The sequence below is a fragment of the Carettochelys insculpta genome, chromosome 12 (assembly GCF_033958435.1).
Source record: "Carettochelys insculpta isolate YL-2023 chromosome 12, ASM3395843v1, whole genome shotgun sequence".
In the NCBI taxonomy this organism is placed as follows: Eukaryota; Metazoa; Chordata; order Testudines; family Carettochelyidae; genus Carettochelys; species Carettochelys insculpta.
Window position 1 is genome coordinate 12,722,367 of NC_134148.1, and position 23,425 is coordinate 12,745,791.

At 48.6% G+C, this 23,425-nt stretch overlaps 1 protein-coding gene across 2 annotated transcripts in view; it reads left to right on the forward strand.

The window, feature by feature from the left end:
* ICE2 (interactor of little elongation complex ELL subunit 2) overlaps positions 1 to 23,425 on the forward strand; it is a 74,580-nt gene that overhangs the window by 41,973 nt on the left and 9,182 nt on the right. For both annotated transcript variants that reach the window (XM_075007080.1, XM_075007081.1), the window contains exon 10: positions 8,572 to 8,750. In XM_075007080.1, coding sequence (XP_074863181.1) covers positions 8,572 to 8,750 — 179 coding nt within the window. The remainder of the gene's footprint in view (positions 1 to 8,571; positions 8,751 to 23,425) is intronic.

Genomic DNA, 23,425 nt, shown 5'->3' on the forward strand with positions numbered 1-23,425 from the left:
ATTTGTCCTAGTTTCCATTTTTTATATGATTCCTTTTTTTTTTTTTTTTTGAGATCATGCAAGATCTTCTGGGAAAGCCAAGGTGGTCTTTTGCCATATTTTGTGTCTTTCCTATGCAGTGGGATAGCTTGCTTTTGGGCCCTTATTAATGTCACTTTGAAAAACTGCCAACTCTCCTCCGTTGTTTTTCCCCTCAGTCTTGCTTCCCATGGGACACTACCTGCCCTCTCTGAGTTTACCAGAATCCGCCTTCCTGAAATCCATTGTCTCTGTTTTGCAGTTCTCCCTTTTACCCTTCCTTAAAATTGTGAACTCCCATGATTTCACGATCACTTTCACCCAAGCTGCCTTCCACTTTCAGATTCTCAATTAGTTCCTCCCTATTTGTTAAAATCAAATCTGGGATAGCTTCCCCCACTTCCCCGGTAGGTTTTTCAACCTTCTGAAATAAAAAGTTGTCTCCAATGCAGTCCAAGAACTTATTGGATAGTCCGTGCCCCTCTGTGTTAGTTTCTGAACATATATCTGGATAGTTGAAGTCCCCCGTCACCACCAAATCCTGGACTCTGGATGACTGTTGTTTTTTTTTTTTTTTTTTTTTTAAACTCGTCCACCTCTTCCACCTGGGTAGGTGGCCTGTAGTAGACTCCTAGCAGGACGTCACCCTTGTTTTTTACCCCTTTTAGCTTAACTCAGAGACTCTCAACACATCCATTTTGTATATCCATCTTCACCTCAGTCCAAGTGTGGAAATTTTTAATATATAAGGCAACACCTCCTCCCTTTTTCCCCTGTCTGTCCTTCCTGAGCAAGCTGTACCCTTCCATACTAACATTCCATCGTGTATTATACCACCAAGTTTCTGTTATGCCAACAATGTCGTAGGTGTATTTATGAGTACTTCCAGTTCTTCCTGCTTATTACCCATACTTTTTGCATTTGTATATAGGCATCTAAGATATTGATTTGATCTTGCCTCCCAGTTTTGCCCTGATCCTCCTTTTTCTCTGGCATTATAGTCCATACTCCTTCCCATTTCCGACCCATCTCCCAGGTCTCTATCTTCTCTACTTACCCATGGGCCTTGTTCCCCTGTCACCGTCAAACCTAGTTAAAGCCCTGATGCCTAGGTTCTTCTTCGAGTGGTCCCCGTGGGTGCTCCACAATAGGTGTCGGGCTCTCCCGGCGCTGCAGATCAGAAATCTTCCAGCAGTTTCTCCTGGATCACGCATGCGCCGGCGCGCGCCGCCCCCCTGCACACCCCCGGCCGCATGCACGATCTGGTCCCCGCCAGTTCCTTCTCAACCGCCATCGGCTGCAGACGGAATCCACTCAGGCTAAGGCCAGAGTCAGATTACTTAGTGGTTTTTTTCCACATGTAATTTGTTGTTTTCGGTTATTAAACAAAAGAAAGAGAGAGAAAGCAAAGACAAAAAGAATATCAGCAAAAAAAAAAAAAAAAGAAAAAAAGGAAAAAGAGAGGAGCGGAGAAGAGAAGAGCAGACGTGAAGGCCATTTAGGCCACCCACTGCCTCAGGCCGGTGATCACTATTTGGGGTGGAAAGGCACGGATTGAGTGCTAAGTACCCTATTAACAATAAAGGACTCGCCACAATGACCTCTTCAGGTTTTACAAAGCAGGAGTCATGCCGTGAAGCTATGCCGGCCTCCGTGGGGCATAACGAAGGCATCCAATGCCTGGGGGAATTACGGCTACCCAGACGCATTCTCACTGTGCTAAGCTCACAGTCAGGGCCAGGAAGGACAGAGCGATGAGGCGTAAAATGCTCTTGTTGATAAGGCTCTCCAGCCAGACTTGCCAGAGAAGCCTCACCCAGAAGGGCCCTCTGGGTTGCATAAGAGGACCCCCTCAGTGCAGAAATGGAGGAAACTCTCCCTGGCTCGATCCTTGCCGTGCGTTTGCAGCGAGCAGGACGAGCGGAGCACACAGCCACCAGCCGCATACTCAGGCAAGCGGCAGCGCACATGGCAGAGGCTGAGCCTCCGGTTATACAGCAGCCGGCACGCGCGGCGCCTAGAGCGTCAGCCAGGCAAGCGCCAGAACCGGTGGCATCGCCACAGGTGGCACAGACCCCTGCGGCACTAGTGGTGCAGGGGCGCCAGGCACGGAGCCTGCAGGCACCGGAGGAGGATACCCGCGCGGCACCGCAGCTGACAGTGCCGAGCGCAGCGCTGACAGCGGGGCCGAGATCCCTGGCATGGGAGGGAACGGTGCCGGCCCCTCAGTGGAGGGGCAAGGCAACATCAAAAACCTGGCACCGCAGTCCATCTCTAGACAGGGCTGCGCTGCCGTTAGCACCAAGCCCTCCCCCGTGATACACACGCCGCACCGAAGGCCTGTCTCTCCACCGGCCCATCCGAGGGGGGGGGGTGGGAAACTCCTTCTCCGTTCCTCCAACCAATGTCACCATGGCTTGGGCCACCTTCACCCATGCTGCTATGGTCATCCTTTATCATGCTGGACACAGACGAACCACAGGCCTACACCTAGGGGCAGGTCCCCCCCCCCGGCTGCTCAATACCTCCATGGGCACTCCTGATCGGGGACGGAAACACAGTTGTCTCAAGGGGAGTTAATTTTAGAACCCCGAGACTTTCCTTCACAATCCTCCAGCGAGCAAGTGTATCATCGACCGCAGGAACCCGAGGGTTCGAGGGAGGTTTACCTTAGTGGTTCCTCCTCATCCTCCCCAGATGAGGCCGTGGCCCCCGGGGATCTCTCTCCCCCGGATGACCTTAAACAGTTTCAGGAACTGTTTTTAAAAGGGTGGCTTTCACGCAAGACATTCAAACGGCAGAGGTGCAGGAGAAATATCACAAACTCCTGAAAAATTTGAGACCCCCGGCTTCATCCAAAATTGCTATTCCGCTGGACGAAGCCATTCTGGAGTCAGCCACTACTATATGGCAGACTCTGGCCTCTGTTCAGCCTACGAACAAGAGAGCGGATAAGAAATACTTCGTCCCGGCAAAGGGCATGGAGTTCCTCTTCAGTTACCCACAACCAAATTCTTTGGTGGTCGGGTTGTCCCAGCAGAGGTCAAAGGCTTTTCGGTACAAATCGGGGGATCGGACAAAGATGCTAAGAAGCTAGAGCTGTTTGGCAGGAAGGTATATTCCTCTCCTATCCTGCTATTGGGAATGGCAAATTATGGGCACACCTAGCAAACCATAATTTTGATAATTACTCCGGGCTTACTCCCCTCATGGATCCACTTCCAGAAGATAAAAAGCCAGTGTTAAAGGCGATTGTTCAAGAGGGCTACTCAGCATCGCGGACGGGAGTCCAGATTGCCCTGGACGTGGCGGACACGGCGGCATGTTCAACGGCTACAGCAGTGGTCATGCGTAGAGAATCCTGGCCCCAGACGTTGGATATCTCGAGGGACCTACAGGCGAAGATCGTGGACCTTCCCTTTGATACACAAGAGCTGTTTGCATACTCAACTGACTCGGTCCCTCACTCCAGTAAGGACTCGAGAGCTACACTTAGAACCTTGGGCATTTATACTCCCCCATACGGGAGGGAAAAATTTTATCCTCAGCAAAGATGCTACGCTTACAACCACAGCGTGCTCAATATCAACAGGGCTACAGCCAAGGGCGCTATCAACAGCAGCCAACAGTACAGAACTCCTAGGCGACGTTCTCAACAAAGCCATACGCCCTCGGGTCAGGCCCAAAGGCAACAAGTTTGATGGGTATGTCGGGGGCTGCACTATCAATACCCTTGCTCAATGCCACTCTCATCTCATGTTCCATCATCGCCTCAGACCGTTCCACTCCCAATGGCAAAAGATCACCACAGACATATGGGTGCTGGAGATCGTAGCCACGGGTTACGCGATCCCCTCCCAGTCGCTTCCACTGACGAAGCCTCCCACCAGGCCTCACCTCAGGGACGCTGCCACGAGGCGAGGCTCAAGCAGAAGGTGACTCACCTTATGTTCATAAGGGAGGTGGAAAGAGTGCCGGAATAATTCCAGGGGAAGACTTTTATTCACGCTACTTCCTACCAGGGAAGAAAACAGGACACTGGAGGCCCATCTTAGATCTTCGGGGCCTCAACTGTTACTTGCGCAAGCAACGGTTTCGGATGATCACAGTTGCCTCGATACTCACGGCACTGGACGATGGAGACTGGGTTTCAGCACTCGACTTACGAGATGCTTACTTTCATATAACAATCCACCCGGCACACAGACCCTTCGTCCGCTTCACGGTCGGCCAGGAGCGCTTCCAGCACAGGGTTCTTCCGTTTGGCCTCTCCTCGGCCCCCAGAGTCTTTACCAAAACCCTGGCAGTGGTGTCAGCCTACCTGCACAGACGGGGTGTTTATTTTTCCCATATCTGGGCGACTGCCTGCTAAAAGGGACCTCGAAGGCAGAGGTCTCACACATGATACGCGTCACAGCGGACACATTTCTTCGCTGGGCCTAGTCATCAACCTCGCAAAGTCAAAGTCCGAACCCACACAACATACAGAGTTCATAGGGGCATGCATAAACTCTATCACAGCAAGGGGGTACCTACCCGATGCCCGCTTCCACACAATCAGTTTGCTGGTGCAAGTCATTACATACAGCCCCACGGTGCCGGTCTTTAACATGCCTACGGCTGCTGGGCCACATGGCGGCAGCGATGTTTGTGGTACAGAATGCCAGGTCGCACATGTTAAGCCTGTAGCGTTGGCTGGCGAACGTTTACAAACCGGCATCCCACACTGTCCACAGGGTGGTGTCGCCCACAACAGAGGTGCGCAGATCCCTGGCGTGGTGGGAAAACCCCGAGAATCTGCTAGTGGGGGTGCCTTTTCACCAACCACAAATTTCTATTTTTCTTACTACCGACGCCTCCCACATGGGATGGGGAGCGCACATCGGCGACAAGGTAACGCAAGGGCTGTGGTCCCCTGCGGAACAGACACTGCACATTTCCATACTGGAGCTCAGAGCAGTGTTCAACGCCTGCAAACATTTTCAAGATTACCTACATGGCAAAGTAGTTGGGATTCAGTACCAACAGTACCTCCACTATGTTTCTACATCAGTCGACAAGGGGGAGCACAATCCCGTGCCCTATGTGCGGAAGCACTCCGATTGTGGAATCGGTGCATCGCCAACAACATAACGTTGAAAGCCTCGTACTTGCCAGGCGCTCACAACGTGAATGCAGATCAGCTGAGCAGGCGCTTCGCAATCACGCACGAATGGTAGATCTGCTCCGATCTGCTACAGCACATTTTTCGTACATGGGGGTTTTCCCCAGATCGATCTGTTTGCCACCCAATACAACAACAAAAAAAAAAAAAAAAAAAGTGTCCCCAGTACTGCTCCAGGGCAGGAGTGGGGCGGGGGTCCCTGAGGGATGCATTCATGTTTTCATGGAAGGGCTCCCTACTTTACGTGTTTCCCCTGCAGCGCTTATCCGCAAGGTCTTGCACAAAGCCAGAAGAGAGAGAGCTCGCATGATACTCATAGTCCCGCTTGGGATCGTCAGCAATGGTTTCCCTTGCTTCTGCGCATGTCGGACCGCCCACCATTCCCTCTACCGGTGGCGCCGGACTTACTCACGTGGGCTCAAGGGTCCATAGTGCACCCGCACCCTCAGGGTCTGCACCTACAAGCATGGCTAATCCATGGCTCAGCTCCTTAAAGAGCACATGTACGGAGGGAGCACAACCAGTCCTGGAATGTAGCCGAAGGACCTCCACCAGGAGGACTTACAAGCAGAAATGGACTCGATTCACAGCCTGGTGTTCCGCCAAGCAGTTAGCTCACCTTGACGTTCCTATACCTGTAATACGAGAATACTTATTGGACCTCAAGAGAGGCGGGCTTTCTCTATCCTCGCTAAAGGTCCACCTCGCCGCTATATCAGCCTTTCGGCATACAGAGGAAGGGCCCACGGTGTTCGCCCATCCTATCGTTACCAAGTTCTTGAAGGGGCTGGTAAACCTGTACCCCCCCGCCTCGGAAACCGCTTCCACTATCCTGGAATTTGGACTTGGTGCTCAGCACGCTATCAGGTCCACCTTTTGAACCATTAGCCATAGTTCCCGTACATCTACTTACGATAAAAACAACCTTCCTCCTTGCAACTACGTCAGCCCGCAGGGTGAGTGAGCTCGCGGCAGTGATGGCAACGCCACACTGCACAGTATTCTCAAAGGAGGCGGTAACCTTAAGACTGCGCCCAGCCTTTGTTCCAAAAGTCTCTTCGGAGTCCAATCTTAACGAGCCAATAGTTTTACCCTTGTTTTACCTGAAGCCTCACAGCTCCGGCAAGGAGGCACGCCTGCATCTCCTAGATGTGAGGAGGGTGTTGGCCTTCTACACAGACAGAACTAAGTCCTTCCGGAAAACGGACAGGCTTCTAGTCTCTCTCTTGCTCCCTGGTCAAAAGGAGAAGGTCTCTCTTCCCGGAGAATCTCAAAGCACATTGTGTCCTGTATAAAAATGTGCTTCAAACTTCGAAAGACTCCTTTGCTGGCTCCGCCCAGGGCTCACTCCACCAGGGCGGTGGCGGCGTCAACAGCCTTCTTCAAGGCCGTTGCGTTAACAGACATCTGTAGAGCGGCGACCTGGTCATCCTATGACACCTTCGCCAAGCATTATGCCCTGTCTCGGGTATTCTAAGAGGATACCCGTCTGTCGACAGCAGTCCTCTCGGGGGCAAGCTGCACATAAACCGATTACCCACCTCCTTACTTGGGTTACTGCTGGGTAGTCATCTATTGTGGAGCACCCACAGGGACCACTCGAAGAAGAAAGAGAAGTTACTCACCTGTAGTAATGATGGTTCTTCGAGATGTGTCCCTGTGGGTGCTCCACCACCCGCCCATCCTCCCCGCTTCGGATCTCTGTCTCGTGTTTTTCAGGAGCATCCGAGGCGGTTGCTCAAGGAACTGGCGGGGACCGGATCGTGCACGTGACTGGGGGTGCGCAGGGGGGTGGCGCGCGCCGGCGCATGCGCGATCCAGGAGGAACTGCTGGAAGATTTCTGATCTGCAGCGCCGGGCGAGCCCGACACCTATTGTGGAGTACCCACGGGGACACATCTCGAAGAACCATCGTTACTACAGGTGAGTAACTTCTCTTTAGCCAGTCTCTGTCCAAATAGGGCCTTTCCTCTCCTTGAAAGGTGAACACCATCTCTGCCTAGCAGTCCTTCCTGGATTAGCATCCCATGGCTGAGGAAGTCAAAGCTCTCCTGGCGATACCATTTATGCAGCCAGGTGTTCACCTCCAGGAAGCACCTGTCTCTGCCTGGGCCCCTACCTTTGACAGGAAGGATTGAAGAGAATACCACCTACGCCCCGGACTCCCAGAGCCATGTAGTCACTCTTGATCTGCTCAGTGTCACACCTCACAGTTATCATTAGTGCCCACGTGGATAAGTAGCATAGGGTAGTAGTCAGAGGGCCAGATAATCCTCAACACCACCTCCGTAACATCTCGGATACGGGACCCCGGCAGGCAGCACACCTCCCGAGATGAAATGTCGGGGTTAGGTATTTGAGACAGCATCTGCCATGTTACAAGAGTATAGATGCAAAGTAACTACATCTTCATGAAGTTATTCTGTTCACTAGTGTAAATGAGTTGTCAAAATCTGATCCTCCATTTATATAAAACTTCATAACAATAACTGGGATCAGGGTAAAGTACAGTAAACCCTTGCTTTACACATCTTCAGGTTGCATGAACCTCACTTTAACTAAGTTTCACACAACCTGAAGATGTGTGGCTGTCAGCCTGCCTAGCTTCCTGATACAGGCAGTTAGGCAGACTAAGCGCCTCTTACCCCTGTCTTCACAGAGCAGCACTAGGCACTGTTCTGGGAAGGTAAGGGGAAGGCTTTTAGCTCGCTTAGATGCCTGTGGCTCTGGGCAGCCAAGCAGGCTAAAACCCCCTTCCCAGAGCGTCGCTCCTGTCAAGCTGACAGCAGCCCTGCTCTAGGAAGGTAGGGAGAGAGGTTTTAGTCCCCCACCTGGCTGCAACAGCGGGCAGCTGAGGGGCTAAAACCCCCTTTCCCCCCATCTGCAATAAGCCCTCCTCGCAGCCCCAGCTCACCCCCAACCCACACATTGTGCTGCAGCCACTGGTGCACTGCAGCCCTGCACAGGGCTCGGGCTTCAGCCCCCTGCCCACCACTCTCAGGGACCCTGCTCCAACCCTGACATGCCCCAGCTCAATTCCACCATCCTGCCCCCCTGCATCCCTAACTTCCCCAGGCTTAACCCCTCAGCCCCAACCCACTGCCCTTGCCCCCTCGACTAACCCGAAATTCCAGACATGCAAGGATTATGTGGATGCAACCCTCATGTATCCTGAAGGACTACTGTATATGCAAATGTTTACTATACTTTAAATAGATACACAGGATTGGTGTAGGAAATCTGCTAGGTTTGGTTTATTTCAAAATACACAAGTGACGCCTCTGGTTTGGTTTGAAAAGAGAATTTGCTAGCTCTCTTACTAAAAAAGCTCATTATTTTCTTGTTAAGGCTACATGAGCCTGTTATTTTCTGTTTTCTTATATTCAAAGGAATACTCGCATCTAAACTTAAGTTGCTTGTTGAAGACAGTTCAGAATACACAGCTCCTGAGGATGGCAATCTTGTATATAAATTGTTCAGTCTGAATGACTTGCTGTTACTGGTGCGTTGCAGCGTGCAGAAAGTAAAGACAAAGCTACAATCTAATAAAAAGAAACAAACAAAAAAGGTAAAAATCTTGATTTTTGACACCGTTTACGCACGTGCTTATTCCTTTAATGTAGATCATTCAGTCCTTGTTTACACATACATTTGTATTTTGTTCATTTTTGTAGCCATCCAATTTCTGTCCATTGAGCAATTATTTCCTGTTGATAGAGAGACGAGGATTACTTTTGACTTGTGTAGCCCCATTTAGTTCATGAATTTATGTATTTTGGGATCCGATCCTTCACTTCTTGCTGTGGTGACACTCCCAAAATGGGAATTTGATCTCATTAGGCAATATGATGTCCTGTTGGTGAAGATAAGTCCCTATGCTACAAACAAAACAAAAAGTAGTCAAGTAGCACTTTAAAGACTAGCAAAATGGTTTATTAGGTGAGCTTTCGTGGACAGCTCACCTAATAAACCATTTTGCTAGTCTTTAAAGTGCTACTTGACTGCTTATTGTTTTGATAGCGTATAGACTAGCACGGCTTCCTCTCTGTTACTATGCTACAAACAGTGATTCAAGTGAACTTAGTCAAAGTCAATGGGTTGTTCATTTGAATAAAACTGGGTAGGTACTTAAGTGTTTGCAGGATCATTCCTGCAATTCAGAGAGTCTTCACGACCATAAGTACTACATTATATTCTTTGTATTACTCATCATTATGTGGCCTTTCAGATTTTCATATTTAGGACATTTAGGGTTTTTCTTGACATACATGAGCCTAGAGAAGTTATCTGCAACCTGCAGCGCTGGAGGTGTGCTTCTTCCTCGAGTGTCCCCATGGGTGCTCCACGATAGGTGTCGGGCTCACCCTGGCGCCGCAGATCGGATCTTTCCAGCAGTTTCTGCCAGACCGCGCATGCGCCGGCGCGCGCCGCTCCCTTGCACGCTCCTGGCCACGTGCGCGATCCGGTCCCTGCCAGTTCCTCCTTAACCGCCATCGGCTGCAGACGGAATCCGCTCAGGCTGCGGCCAGAGTCAGCGTATTTAATGTTTTAAGTGTTTTTAGAGTTTCTTTTCAGTCTTTCAGTCTTTGTTAGCTTGTTGTTTTTCTTATTGCAAAAAAAAAAAAAAAAAAGAAAAGTATATAAAAGCCTTAGTAACGAGAGGAGCAGCGGAGGCCCGGGGACGTAAGGCCATTAGGCCTCCTGCCGCGGCAGGCTGGGTCCGAGAGGGGAACAAGCACAGAGAAGGTGCTAAGTACCCTATTAACAACTCAAAGACTCACCGCAATGTCCTCTTCAGGATTCAAGAAGTGTGAGTCATGCCGCGAAGCTATGCCGGCCTCCGATGGGCACAGTCAGTGTATTAGGTGCCTGGGGGAATCTCACGTCACCCAAAAGTGCTCTTTTTGCGCAAAGCTCACGGCTAGAGCAAGGAAGGACAGAGAAATGCGGCTAAAAATGCTGCTCTTTGAGAAGGCCCTCCAGCCAGACGTGCCGGAGCGGCCCCAACAAGAGGGACCCGCAGAGGCCCATAAAAGTAAGGCGGCTTCCCTCACCCCATCAGTGCAAAAACGGAGGAAGCTCTTGCCAACCCGATCCCTGCCGGCAGCCACAGTGAGCGGGATGGGTGCAGCACATAGCCCCCAGCCGCAATCACAGACGAGCAGCGGCGGCGCGGAAGCGCACGTGGCAGAGGCTGAGCCTCCGATAATCAAACAGCCGGCCCGCAGCGGCCAGGCAAGCGCTGGAACTGGCGGCACCGCAGCTGGCGGCACAGACCCCCGGCGCGCTGACTGTGCAGAGCTTGCAGGCACACGGCCTGCAGGTGCTGGCGGAGACCACCCACGCGGCACCGCAGCGAAGCGTGCCGAGCACGGCCAAGATCCCCGGTGCGGAAAGGGGCGGAGTCAGCCCCACAGGGGAGGGAAAAGGCAGCAGAGAAAACCCGGCACCGCAGCCCTTCTCCAGACAGGGCTGCAGGGCTGCTCTCTCTAAGCCCTCCCCTTATGCTGTGAACTCCAACAAGGAGGCAGGGGTCTCCCCCAGTCTACCTTGAGCCTCCCTCCCCGTTCCTCCAGCCAGCGTCACCATGGCTTGGGCCACCCTCGCGTTTTCTGGGATTTGACCCGCTGGAGTACTATCACAAATCAGTCTCACCATTGTCTCAATCACCCAGACGATCTCGCTCCCCCAGACGCTGGGGGTATGCTCCTCGAGAGTTGTCCAGGTCTCCATCCCAGGAACCGTGCCCGTGTTGCCATGGTCGCCCCTATCATGCGGGGCATAGACACCATAGGCATACCCCCAGGGACAGGTCCCCTCAGATGGTTCACTATCTCCGAGGGCAATCGCGGACAGGGACGGAAACGCAAATATCTTGGGGAGTTGATTCTGGAACCCCGAGATTTCCCCTCGCAAGCCTCCAGCGAGAAGATGTATCACCGTCAACAGGACCCAGAGGAATCCAGAGAGGCTTACCCTAGTGGTTCCTCTCTATCCTCCCCCGATGAGGCTACGGCCCCAGAGGATGTCCACCCCCCGGACGATCTCAAGCAGTTCCAAGAGCTGTTTAAAAGGGTGGCCTTTACGCAAGGCATCCAGATAGCAGAGGTGCAGGAGAAGCACCATAAGCTCCTCAAAAACCTGAGACCTCCGGCCTCTTCCAAAATAGCTATTCCGCTCGACGAAGCAATTATGGAGTCCGCTATCACGATATGGCAGACCCCTGCGTCCGCTCCGCCTATAAACAAGAGAGCGGATAAGAAATACTTCGTCCCGGCGAAGGGCATGGAGTTCCTGTTCAGTCACCCACAACCAAATTCTCTGGTGGTGGAATCGTCTCAACAGAGATTGAAAACTTCTCAGTACAAGACAGGGGGAATGGACAAAGATGCCAAGAAGCTAGAGTTATTCGGCAGAAAGGTCTACTCCTCCTCTACCCTACTGTTGAGAATGGCAAATTTATGCAGCACACCAAGCAAACCATAACTTTGACAATTACTCCAGGCTGACTTCCCTCGTGGACTCGCTTCCAGAGGATAAGAAGCCGGTGCTGAAGGCCATCGTGCAGGAAGGCTACGCAGCCTAGAGGACAGGAGTTCAGATCGCCCTGGACGTAGCAGATATGGCGGCATGCTTAACGGCTACGGCAGTGGTCATGCGCAGGGAATCCTGGCTTCGGACATCGGGTATCCCGAGGGATCTGCAGGCGAACATCGTTGATCTCCTCTTTGACACACAGAAGTTGTTTGCTGAATCAACTGAATCGGTCCTTCATTCCAGTAAGGACTCAAGGGCTACTCTCAGAACCTTGGGGATTTATACCCCTCCATACAGGAAGAAAAAGTATTGCCCTCAGCAAAGACGATACCCGTATCAACCCCAGCATGCTCACTACCAAAGGGGCTACGAGCAAGGGCGGCATCAACAGCACCAACAGTACAGAACTCCCAGGCGACGTTCCCAACAGAGCCGTGCCTCCTCGGGGCAGGGCCAAAGGCAACAAGTTTGACGGACAGATCGAGGGCTGCACTATCACTACCATCGTGCAATGTCATCCAAAGCTAATGTTCCATCATCGTCTCCTACCATTCTACGCCCAGTGGCAAAAGATCACCACAGACAAATGGGTACTGGAGATCATAGCCACGGGTTACGCGATCCCCTTCCAGTCGCTCCCACGGCCACGACTGGAACGCAGGCCCCATCTAAAGGGCGCCTCCCACAAAGCGAGACTCAAGCAGGAGGTGGACCATCTTATGCTTATAGGGGCAGTGGAAAGAGTGCCGGAGCAACTCCAAGGGAAAGGGTTCTATTCAAGATACTTCCTTACAGAGGAAAAAACAGGAGGCTGGAGGCCCATCCTAGATCTTCGAGGCCTCAATCGGTACTTGCGCAAACAACGCTTTTGGATGATCACGGTCGCCTCTATACTTACGGCACTGGACGATGGAGATTGGTTCGCAGCCCTCGACTTACAAGACGCGTATTTCCATATAACAATCCACCTGGCTCACAGACATTTTCTCCAGTTTATGGTCGGCAAAGAACATTTCCAATACAAGGTTGTGCCATTCGGCCTCTCCTCGGCCCCCAGAGTATTTACCAAGACCCTGGCAGTGGTGTCAACCTACCTGCACAGACAGGGGGTGTTTATATTCCCATATCTGGACGACTGCCTACTGAAAGGGGCGTCGAAGGAAGAGGTACTACGCATGATACCCGTTACAGCAGGCACGTTCTCTTTGCTGGGCCTGGTCATCAACCTGGCAAAGTCAAAGATCGACCCCACACAGGACATAGAGTTCATAGGCGCATGCATAAACTCCATCACAGCAAGGGTTTATCTACCAGATGCCCGCTTTCGCGCCATTGGTTCCCTTGTACAAGTCATCACCTTCAGCGCCACGGTGCCGGTTCTAACGTGCTTACAGCTGCTAGGCCATATGGCAGCAGCGGCGTTCGTAGTACAGAATGCCAGATTGCATGTGCGCAGCATGCAGCACTGGCTGGTGAACGTCTACAGACCGGCAGCACACACCGTCCACAGGGTGGTGTTGCCCACGACAGAGGTGCACAGATCCCTGCAATGGTGAGTGAACCCCAAGAACATGCTAACAGGGGTACCCTTTCATCAACCACAAATATCTATCTTTCTCACCACTGACGCCTCCCACATAGGGTGGGGAGCACACATGGGCGAAAAGGTGACGCAGGGACTGTGGTCCCCTACGGAACAGTCGTTGCACATAAATATACTGGAGCTCAGAGCAGTGTTCAACGCCTGCAAACACTTTCGAGACCATATACAAGGCAAAGTAGTCGGCATCAATACAGACAATACCTCCACCATGTTTATATAAATCGACAAGGAGGAGCTCGGTCCCGTGCCTTATGTGTGGAAGCAGTCCGCCTGTGGAACTGGTGCATCGCCAACAATATAACTTTGAAAGTCTCGTATTTACCAGGCGCTCACAACGTTCAGGCAGACCAGTTGAGCAGGCACTTCGCACTCACACACGAGTGGCAGATCCGTTCCGATCTGCTACGACCAATTTTTCATGCATGGGGGTTTCCCCAGATAGACCTGTTTGCCACTCATCGCAACAAAAAGTGCCCACAATACTGCTCCAGGGCAGGACTGGGAAGGGGGTCCCTGGGGGATGCATTTGCGATCTCGTGGAAGGGCCCCCTGCTCTACGCATTTCCTCCCACAGTGCTCATCCACAAGGTCTTGCAGAAAGCCACGAGAGAGAGAGCCTGCATGATCCTAGTAGTCCCAACTTGAGATCGACAGCAATGGTTCCCCTTACTCCTGCTCATGTCGGACCGCCCACCGATGCCCCTTCCGGTGGCGCCGGACCTGCTCACGCAAGCCATGGGGTCTATAGTGCACCCACACCCCCGAGGCCTGCGACTTCAAGCATGATTAATCCATGGCTCAGCTGCCTAGAGAGCACATGTACGGAGGGAGTGCAACAAGTCCTAGAAAGTAGCAGAACGACTTCCACCAGGAAGACCTACAAGCAGAAATGGACTCGATTCACTGCATGGTGTTCTACCAAGCAATTAGCTCCCCTTGCTGTGCCTATACCTGTAATATTAGAATACTTACTGGACCTCAAGAGAGGCGGACTCTCCCTATCCTCGTTGAAGGTCCACCTTGCTGCTATATCGGCTTTCCGACACGAAGAGGAAGGGCCCACGGTGTTCGCCCATCCCATGGTTACCAGGTTCCTGAAGGGGCTGGTAAACCTGTACCCCCCTCGGAAACCGCTTCCACCTTCGTGGAGCTTGGACCTGGTGCTTAACGCGCCAACGGGACCACCGTTTGAACCCTTAGCCACAGTTTCCCTCCATCTCCTTACGATAAAGACGACCTTCCTTCTTGCAATCACGTCAGCTCGCAGGGTGAGCGAGCTCGCGGCAGTTATGGCAACGCCACCCTGCACAGTATTTTCGAAGGAGGCGGTAACCTTACGGCTGCATCCAGCCTTTGTTCCAAAAGTTTCTTCAGAGTTTCATATTAACGAACCTATAGTCTTACCCTTGTTTTATCCAAAACCTCATAGCTCCAACAAAGAGGTGCGCCTGCACCTCCTGGACGTGAGGAGGGCGCTGGCTTTTTATATAGACAGGACTAAGTCCTTCCAAAAAACGGATAGACTCCTAGTCTCTCTCGCTCCCAGATCAAAAGGAGAAGGTCTCTCTTTGCAGAGAATCTCGAAGCACATCGTATCCTGTATAAAAATGTGCTACGAACTTAAAGACTCCTTTACTGGCCCCGCCTAGGGCTCTCTCCACCAGGGCGGTGGCGGCATCAACAGCCTTTTTCAAGGGCATTGCGCTAAAAGACATCTGCAGAGCGGCGACATGGTCATCCTATGACACCTTCGCCAAGTATTATGCCCTACACAGGGTATTCCAAGAGGATACCCGTCTCTCGACAGCGGTCCTTTCGGGGGCAAGCTGCACATAACCCGATTACCCACCTCCTTTCTTGGGTTACTGCTGGGTAGTCACCTATCGTAGAGCACCCACAGGGACACTCGAGGAAGAAAGAGAAGTTACTTACTGTAGTAACGGTGGTTCTTCGAGATGTGTCCCCGTGGGTGCTCCACCACCCGCCCATCCTCCCCGCTTCGGATCTCTGTTTAGTGTTTTTCAGGAGCATCCGAGGCAGTTGGTCAAGGAACTGGCGGGGGCCGGATCGCGCACGTGGCTGGGAGCGCGCAAGGGAGTGGCGCGCGCCGGCGCATGCGCGGTCCGGCAGAAACTGCTGGACAGATCCGATCTGCGGCGCTGGGGTGAGCCCGACACCTATCGTGGAGCACCCATGGGGACACATCTCGAAGAACCATCGTTACTATGGTGAGTAACTTCTCTTTTTTAAGGCTTTCTTTGTGGTGCCCTATGCTATAACTGCAAAGAAAAAAAAAACCCTCCTGATTATTTTCGACAAATGGTGAACATCTAAAGGTCCAGAAATGTACAACTCATATATACATAGTAGATGATATGCGATCTCAAAAAACAGGATAAATCCTACTTTAATATGTGGAACCCATTATGGGATAAGATACTGTATTTGTGTTTTGATTGTGTTGCTAATAAAGTCTTGATTTTGAAAAAGAAAAGGAAACTTGCAGCATTCCTGCTATGTAGGGCAACACACATTTTAAGAAAGAAAACTGAAATTAAGCATGAAATAAAACTGGCATAATTAAAGTGGAGTTGGAATGGCTTCAAAAAAGAAGAAAATGGAGGAACAGAGAATTTCACACTGAACGGACCTTATTCTTTGCATTTATATCAAGTTTGGCTGGGCTCCCTTTATATCTCATTTGCAATGAGAAATTCGCCAAGAACAAAAAAATGCAACCTCAAGAGACGATGTGAAATGTTTGGGAACATCCTGTAGTAACCATGTAATGCATTACAAATCATTGTGTGTGCTGTTCTTAAAATAGGAGTTACAAAATGTATGGTTTGCGTTATTTATTAAGGACCATCTCATAGTCACATACATTTCGTCTCTTGAATTCAGTTTTTTATTGAATTTGGAGGGAAAAAATGGTTCTTTTTGCCAGTTTAGTTGCTGACCCCTAGCCTAGAGTCTTTACAGTTGTCACTGATGCTCTTAAGTCAGTGTTTACCGAATGGTGTGAACCTGAAAAGTTAAAATAAGGGTTCTATGAGAAAATTCCATTGCGGCTCTTTAAGGAGGAATTTGCAAGTCCAGGCCCTGCCACCACTGAAATAGTAAAACTAAATTTAATTGGCTTAACAGCCAGCAGAGCAGTGTGATGGATCTGGCCACTGGACTAACTGAATTTAGTTCTGTTATATCAGCAGTGGCAGGGCAGAGAGCCACTCACTCGCTTTGCTACCTGAGCAACCCCGGCTCACCCCTGCCAATGGAGCACCTCTGCACCAGCCTTCTTTCCACAGGATGCATGTGGTCGCCTGGCCTAGGCTTCCCAGCCAGCATCATGGAAGGGTTAGTCTGGGGGCTGGTTTGGGGCTGAGGCGGATTAATCGTGGGGTGGGTTTGAGGCTGAGAGGAGTTAAGCCTGGGGAGGCAGGGTGGGGGAATAAAGCTTAGGGTTGGGGGACGGGTTTGGGGGCTGAGGTGGACAAAGCCTCGAGATGGGGGTGTGGATTTTAGGAGCTGTGGGGGTAGACCTTGGGAATGAGGTTCTGCAAAATTCTTTCACTTTTAAAAGGGTTCCGTGGCCAAATAAAATTAACACGTAATCTACAGGGAGTGGAATTAAAGTTCCCTCTCCCCTAGAATTCCTTCCGAAGTTTAGCGTTGGTACATGCAGCTTTAAATTTCAGCAGCTGGAATACACTTTTTAATAAGTAAAAAGCTCATAATAATGATTGTGAAACCCTGACAAGTTGACAAAATGAGTGGTAGAAGCCTGAAGAGCCTCCCTATGTCTTTCTGTCCATGTGCATGTCATCCTTTGAACACTCTTCCATTATTAGTACAGAGTAATTATTAATTTTTAAGATTTGAAATTGAGTGTAAATACTGAAATCCCACAAGTCTCTCCCTTTTCAGGAGATGCACAAACTTGGCGTCCAACACTATCATCTGACAAAGCTTGAGGGAAAATGTACAATAAACTAGCAACAAGCAAAAGCCAGTCATCATCATGATTAGGGATATTAATGGTTAATTGGTTAATGGGTCAACCAGTAAGCCTCCTCCTAAAAGGAGGAGGGTTAACCGTTACGGTTAACTGCTAGGCCCTTGAGTAGCTCTGGCCCCATGGGGCCACTGCGTTCCCTCTTACAGCATGTGAGGAACTGGGGCTGTGGGCAAGGGGCTTGGGGGCAGCTGGGGAGCCCAATGAAATGAGATTTTACATCCCTAATCATGATATTAGCAACATACTAGGTAGCTACTTATGAGAATATACAAGCAATGAGCTAGTATCTAAACAGCAGTAACTCTTCCTGAATCTTAGGGAATAATCAAACCACAATGGAGACTAAGAGAGAGAGGCAAAATGTGCACACGTTTCTGAAGTCTTGTGATTCATATTTTTTTTTCTGGCATATGAGGTAAGGTGTGAAGCTCATCAAATAAAAGTATGAGATCAGAGGATCTAAACCCATGGTGTGCAACCATTTCCAGAGTACAGTATCTGTCATCTACTATAGCAAACTAGCCATATTATTCTGAAAATATATTTATTGTTCAAGACACTCAACCAGCCAATTACCCGCATGATGCTAGTGTATTTAAACAACAGATTTCTCAGCAAAGCACAGGAATCTTTGAACAATTTCACAGTAAATTTTTGATACCAGAATATTAGGAATTCCCATGGTGCTGAGATACTTCTGTTTTTCAAGGACAACAATCTGCTGTGAAATATTTCACAGCAGCTTTGCTAATGGAATGAAGTGGGTCTGTGGGCCCTTGGGAAACAGATATGATCTTTTGGCCCACATGCAAAGCAGTTTTGGACCATTGCATTGTTCTCAAACCATTATGATTATCTGTACCTTTTAACATAGGGGCAAGGGGACACTGTAGGAGTCACATGAGAAGTTTGCTCTTGAGTTTTCTCCTTAGTTCATTTCATTCAGTGTCACCTAATAAACTGTACCAAGCAACATGCTTGTACCCCCCAGGGATTCCTCCACCTCCTCTCCACTTCTAGCTGTATAAATGCATCTCTGGCACTGCAGCTAAGTCTATTATAATAGTTTTCCTTGACCAGTGCAGCTTGCTCTCTCCCTTCACCAAGATATGGAAGGAGGAGGAAGTATTCTGCAGCTTTACATGGTGAGGTCTTTCATAAAATAACAAAAACATTTAAAACCCAGATGTGAAGGTAGGATTCCCTGTTTCAGTGAAAACCTTATTCCAGTTTTATCACAGGGTAAACCAAGCCCTCTACTGAAATAATTATAGGCAGAGCTGACAAGAATGCTTAAGGTTTTACACTTTCCATTACATCTTGGTTTCATTTGCTTATAACTTTGCCAGATTTGAACCAGTCAGCTGCAGTTTTCTGCATCTGTCTTTTTCTTTTCAAATTTCAGCATAAACGGTTGAAGTATCTTCAGGAATAGGTCTGGGAGAAAATACATTGTTTTTTCTCTCATAAAACACATTGACATATCGATGCTTTGGAGCAGGGATTTGAAATTTGTCAGGCAGTTCATACTGATGCTAGAGAGGTACCTTTTGTTCTCTTCATGCAAATTCACTCGGATTTTGCTTAGTTATAAGCCTTTGCAAATCATCATTTGCACATGCTCAGTACATGTTTGTCTGAGGCTGGCAACACAGTGTGTCTTGTATAATAAAGTATAAATATACTGCACAAGACTGCAGGGGAATAATCAGGAAGGCAAAAGCACAATTGGAATTGCAGCTATCAAGGAATGTGAAGAGCAACAAGAGGTTTTCTGCAGACATGTTAACAATAAGGCGGTGATCAGGAAGGATGTCTAGCCCTTTCTGGATAAGAGGTGACATCTTGACAGGTGATGTGGGAAAAGCTGAAGTACTCAATGCTATGTTTTGCCTCTGTCTTCACAGACAAGGTCAGCTCCCAGACTGCTGCACTAGGCAATGAAGTATGGGAAAGAGGTAGGCAGACCTTGCTGGGAAAGAAGAGGTTAAGAACTATTTAGAAAATCTTAAAGGTACACAAATCCATAGGTCTGGATTTAGTGTGTCCAGGGGAATTGACAAATGTCATTTTAGAGCTTTGGCCATTATCTTTGAAAATTTGTGAAGATTAGGAGAGGTCCAGGAAGATTGGAAAAAGGCAATGATGTGTCCATCTTCAAAAAAAAGAAAAGAAGGATACTCCAAGGAATTAAAGACCGATCCGTCTTCCCTAAGACTGCAGAAAAAGTCATCCTCAAGAAATTCATTTTGAAGCACTTGAAAGACGGGAAAGTGGTCAGGAATAGTCAACATTGATTTCCCAAAGGCATGTCATGCCTGACCAATCCAATTAGCTTCTACAATGAGGCAGCTGACTCTGTGGACATTGGGAAGTCAATGGATGTGATATACCTTGACTTTAGCAAAGGTTTAGCTACAGTCTCCTACAGTATTCTTACCTGCAAATTACGAAATTATGGCTTGTATAAATGGACTTGGATTATGGCTTGGGTAAATGGTGGATAGTAAACTGGCTAGATGGTCGGGCCCAATGGGTAGCAATCAACAGCTCAATGTCTGGTTGATGGTCGGTTTCTAGTGGAGTGCCTAACGATTGGTTCTAGGACTGGTATTGTTCAACATTTTTATTAATGGCATGCATGAGGGGATGGACTGCACCTTCAGCAAATTTCTGGATGACATTAAGCTAGGGTGACAAATACATATGTTGGAGGGTAGGTATAGGATCCATAGTGACCTAGATAAATTGGAGGAATGGGCCAAAAGTATTCTGATGAGGTTCAACAAGAATCCCAAGGGACAGAAGAATTCCAAGCATTGTTACAAACTGGAGACCAACTGGCTAAGTAGCAGTGCAGCAGAAAAGGACCTGGGGATTACAGTGGATGAGAGGCTGGATATGAGTCAGTGTGCCCTTGTAGCCAAGAATGCTAATGGCATATTAAGGTACATTAGGAAGAGCATTTCCAGGAGACCTAGAAAAGTTGTTATTCCTCTATATTTGGCACTGGTGAGGCCACAGCTGGAGTATTGTGTCCAGTTCTGGGCCCCCCAGCATAGAAAGGATGCTGATGTGTTGGAGCGGGTCCAGTGGAGGGCAAACAAAAGGATTAGGGGGCTGGAGCACATCACCTATGAGGAAAGGCTGAGGGATTTGGACTTACTTAGTTTGCAGAAGAGAAGAGTCAGGGACAAGTTGATAGTAGTCTTAATTTTCCTGACGGTGGGTTCTGAAGTGGATGGATAAAGGCTGTCCTCTGTACCGACAGATGGCAAAAAAAGGAACAGTGATCTCAAGTTACATTGAGGGGGTGGGTCTAGGTTGGCTATTAGGAAAAACTACTTCAGCAGAAAGTGGTGCAGCACTGGAATGGGATACCTAGAGAAGCAATGGAATCTCCATCCCTAGAGGTTTTTAAGTGCTGGCTTGACAACTCCCTGGTTTGGGTTGATTATATATAGGGTTGGCCCTGCTTTCAGGCAGGGGTTGGACTCATGCCCTCCTGAGGTCTCTTCTAGCCCTATAATTCTATACTCCCCATCTAGTAACTATCTCGCATAAAGAAGACCCTAATCTTCCCAGTTACTCCATGAGCTGGAGTGGTCAAGATGTTTATGCTGTGGATCTAAAGGTTCAAATGCTGCTGCTGACCGTGTGAGGGTCAGTATTGTTCCACACAAAGAAATGTTTTAGTTTTGAGGTGTTTGTTTTTTTAAAAATGAATACATTACACTTTTTTCCACAAAAAAAGTAAAAGAATCTTGAGGGTTGCAAAAAAAAGTTAAACACCAGAATTAAGGGTTTCCTGTTTAACCTTAATTCAGTCCTCTAACTTTTTAATGCTTGATTTTGGAACGTAAACGTTCTTCTAGATTCTTTTTGCAAATATGCATAAGTCTTTTGTATTTCTATATCATCTTTCTAGGATCTCAGTGCAAATTTTAATATTTGAAAACACTTGTGATTGTGATTATAATTTCAACTTTTTCGGTTTTATAGAGGTAGCAACTGAACTACAGTTGAGATTAACTGACAAAGTGTAGTGAACCAGCAGTAGGGCTGCACTCTCCTAACTTCTGAGCCTATGCTTATATCACAAAATTCCCTTTTATAAGCTCCAGTCCCCCTTCACAGCCTTCTTGTTCCAGCCAATAAAGTGCTTGTACTCCGTGTTTGGGGATGTGAGGACTAAAATTTGTAGTCACATCAGTGAAACAGCAACTAAAAATTCAAATGTGCAGTTAGCCTAGATAAAAGGAAGACTAATGTTCTGTATAAAAAATTTACTGTTAAAACAGAAATAACATTTTTGAATCTTAAATGTGGTTTTGGCATACAATATATGTGGCATTCTCCTCTCCCTCCAATGGATCAATTTTCTAATTTTTCTTGATTTTTGGAGGTTGCTGCAGATTGTAGAGGTATAATAACTTTAGCTAATTAGGACTTTATTAGATTGTAATTTACTTACACATAAAAGCTTACTTAAGTCAGAAATATAAGAAATAGATGAATTAACCTTTTTAATAATATTTAAATTTATAGTGTCTTGTGTAAAACATTTTTTGTACCAAAATATTGTGTAATTATTTCTTGAGAAATACTTAGAAGCCTGTGATGGATGTCATATACAAAGTCTTTGTCTACACTGGAGCATAAAGTTGATTTTGTAATGGGACTGTCTTCACTACAAATATCATTCGGTTGATTTTAAGGGGCTCTAAAGTCGGCTTTCTTGCCCCGCCCTTCTCAGGAGGCATAATGCAAGTTCAAACTTAAAAGGTTGAATTAATGCCAGTCTGCAAGCATCCCTGATTGGCATTGCATTTGTCTGTTGACTGCTGATTGCCTTTGTGTCCAGCTGTTCATAAACACTGCCCAGGACATCTGCCTCTGCTCCCACGGCTGGCATAAATTTTCCCCCTTTACTTTGCAAATGTTACGGAAAATACAGAAAGCTTCAAACATAGTGGGCATGTAGGCTTCGCAGAAAGTCCAAATGGGTCAAAAGGCACCTGCATCTGGTTTTTAAATGGTCAGAGGCACATTCCACTGCCATTCTGCACTTGCTCAGCCTCTAGTTGAAGTGCTCCTTGCTGCGTTCCAGAGTGCCTGTGTATGACTTCATGAGTCAGAGTAGAGGGTAAGCAGGGTCACCCATTATCACTATGGACATCTCCATGGCTCCAATCTTGATTACCCTGGTCTTGGGAGGAAATCCCATCCTGGAGCTTTCTGTATAGTCCTGAATTTCTAAAGATGCACGTGTCATACACCTTTCCTGACCATTCTATGTAAGTGTCTGTGAAACAACTTGTGTCATCCACCAACACCTGCAACACCATGGAGAAGTACCCCTTGCAGTTTATGCACTCTGAGGCCAAGTGGTTTGGGGCCAGGTTAGGGATTTGTGTTCCATCTATCACCCCACTGCAGTTAGGAAACCCTGTGGCAGCAAAGCAGTCCACTATGTCCCGCACATTTCCTAGAGTCAGTCTTTTGCAGCAGATGGGCATTGATTGCCTTGGCTACTCAGACCACTGTGGACCCAACTGTAGATCTTCCCACCCTGAATTGATTTTTTTCAGTGACTGGTAGCTGTCAGGCATTGCAGACTTCCACAGAGCAATTGCCACTCGATTGTGAACTCTCAAAGCAGGTCTCATTTTGGTATCAGAGCTCTGCAGCATGGGGGACAGTAAATCACAAAGTTCCATAGACATGGCTTTGCGCATGCGGAAGTTCTTCAGCCACTGCTGGTCATCTCAGACCTCCAACGTAATGCGGCCCCAGCGGTGAGTGCTGGTTTCATGTCTCCAGAACTGGTGCTGCACTGGATGCAGTGCATCCTGGTCAGACAGCAGCTGTGCATTCCTGTTCTCCACCCCGTCAACGTGTTCTGAATCAACGGCCACATCCTCCTCTTCTTCCCACTCGCTTTGTCTAATAAAATGTTGCAGGATACTTTTGGAAGTGGCCATAATACACTGTGGAACATCTCTAAGCTGCTCAAGATCCATGCTAGCACTGTGCAGTGGAGTGAGTCAGGGGCAGGCTTTGGAAAAATAGCACAAAATTCCTT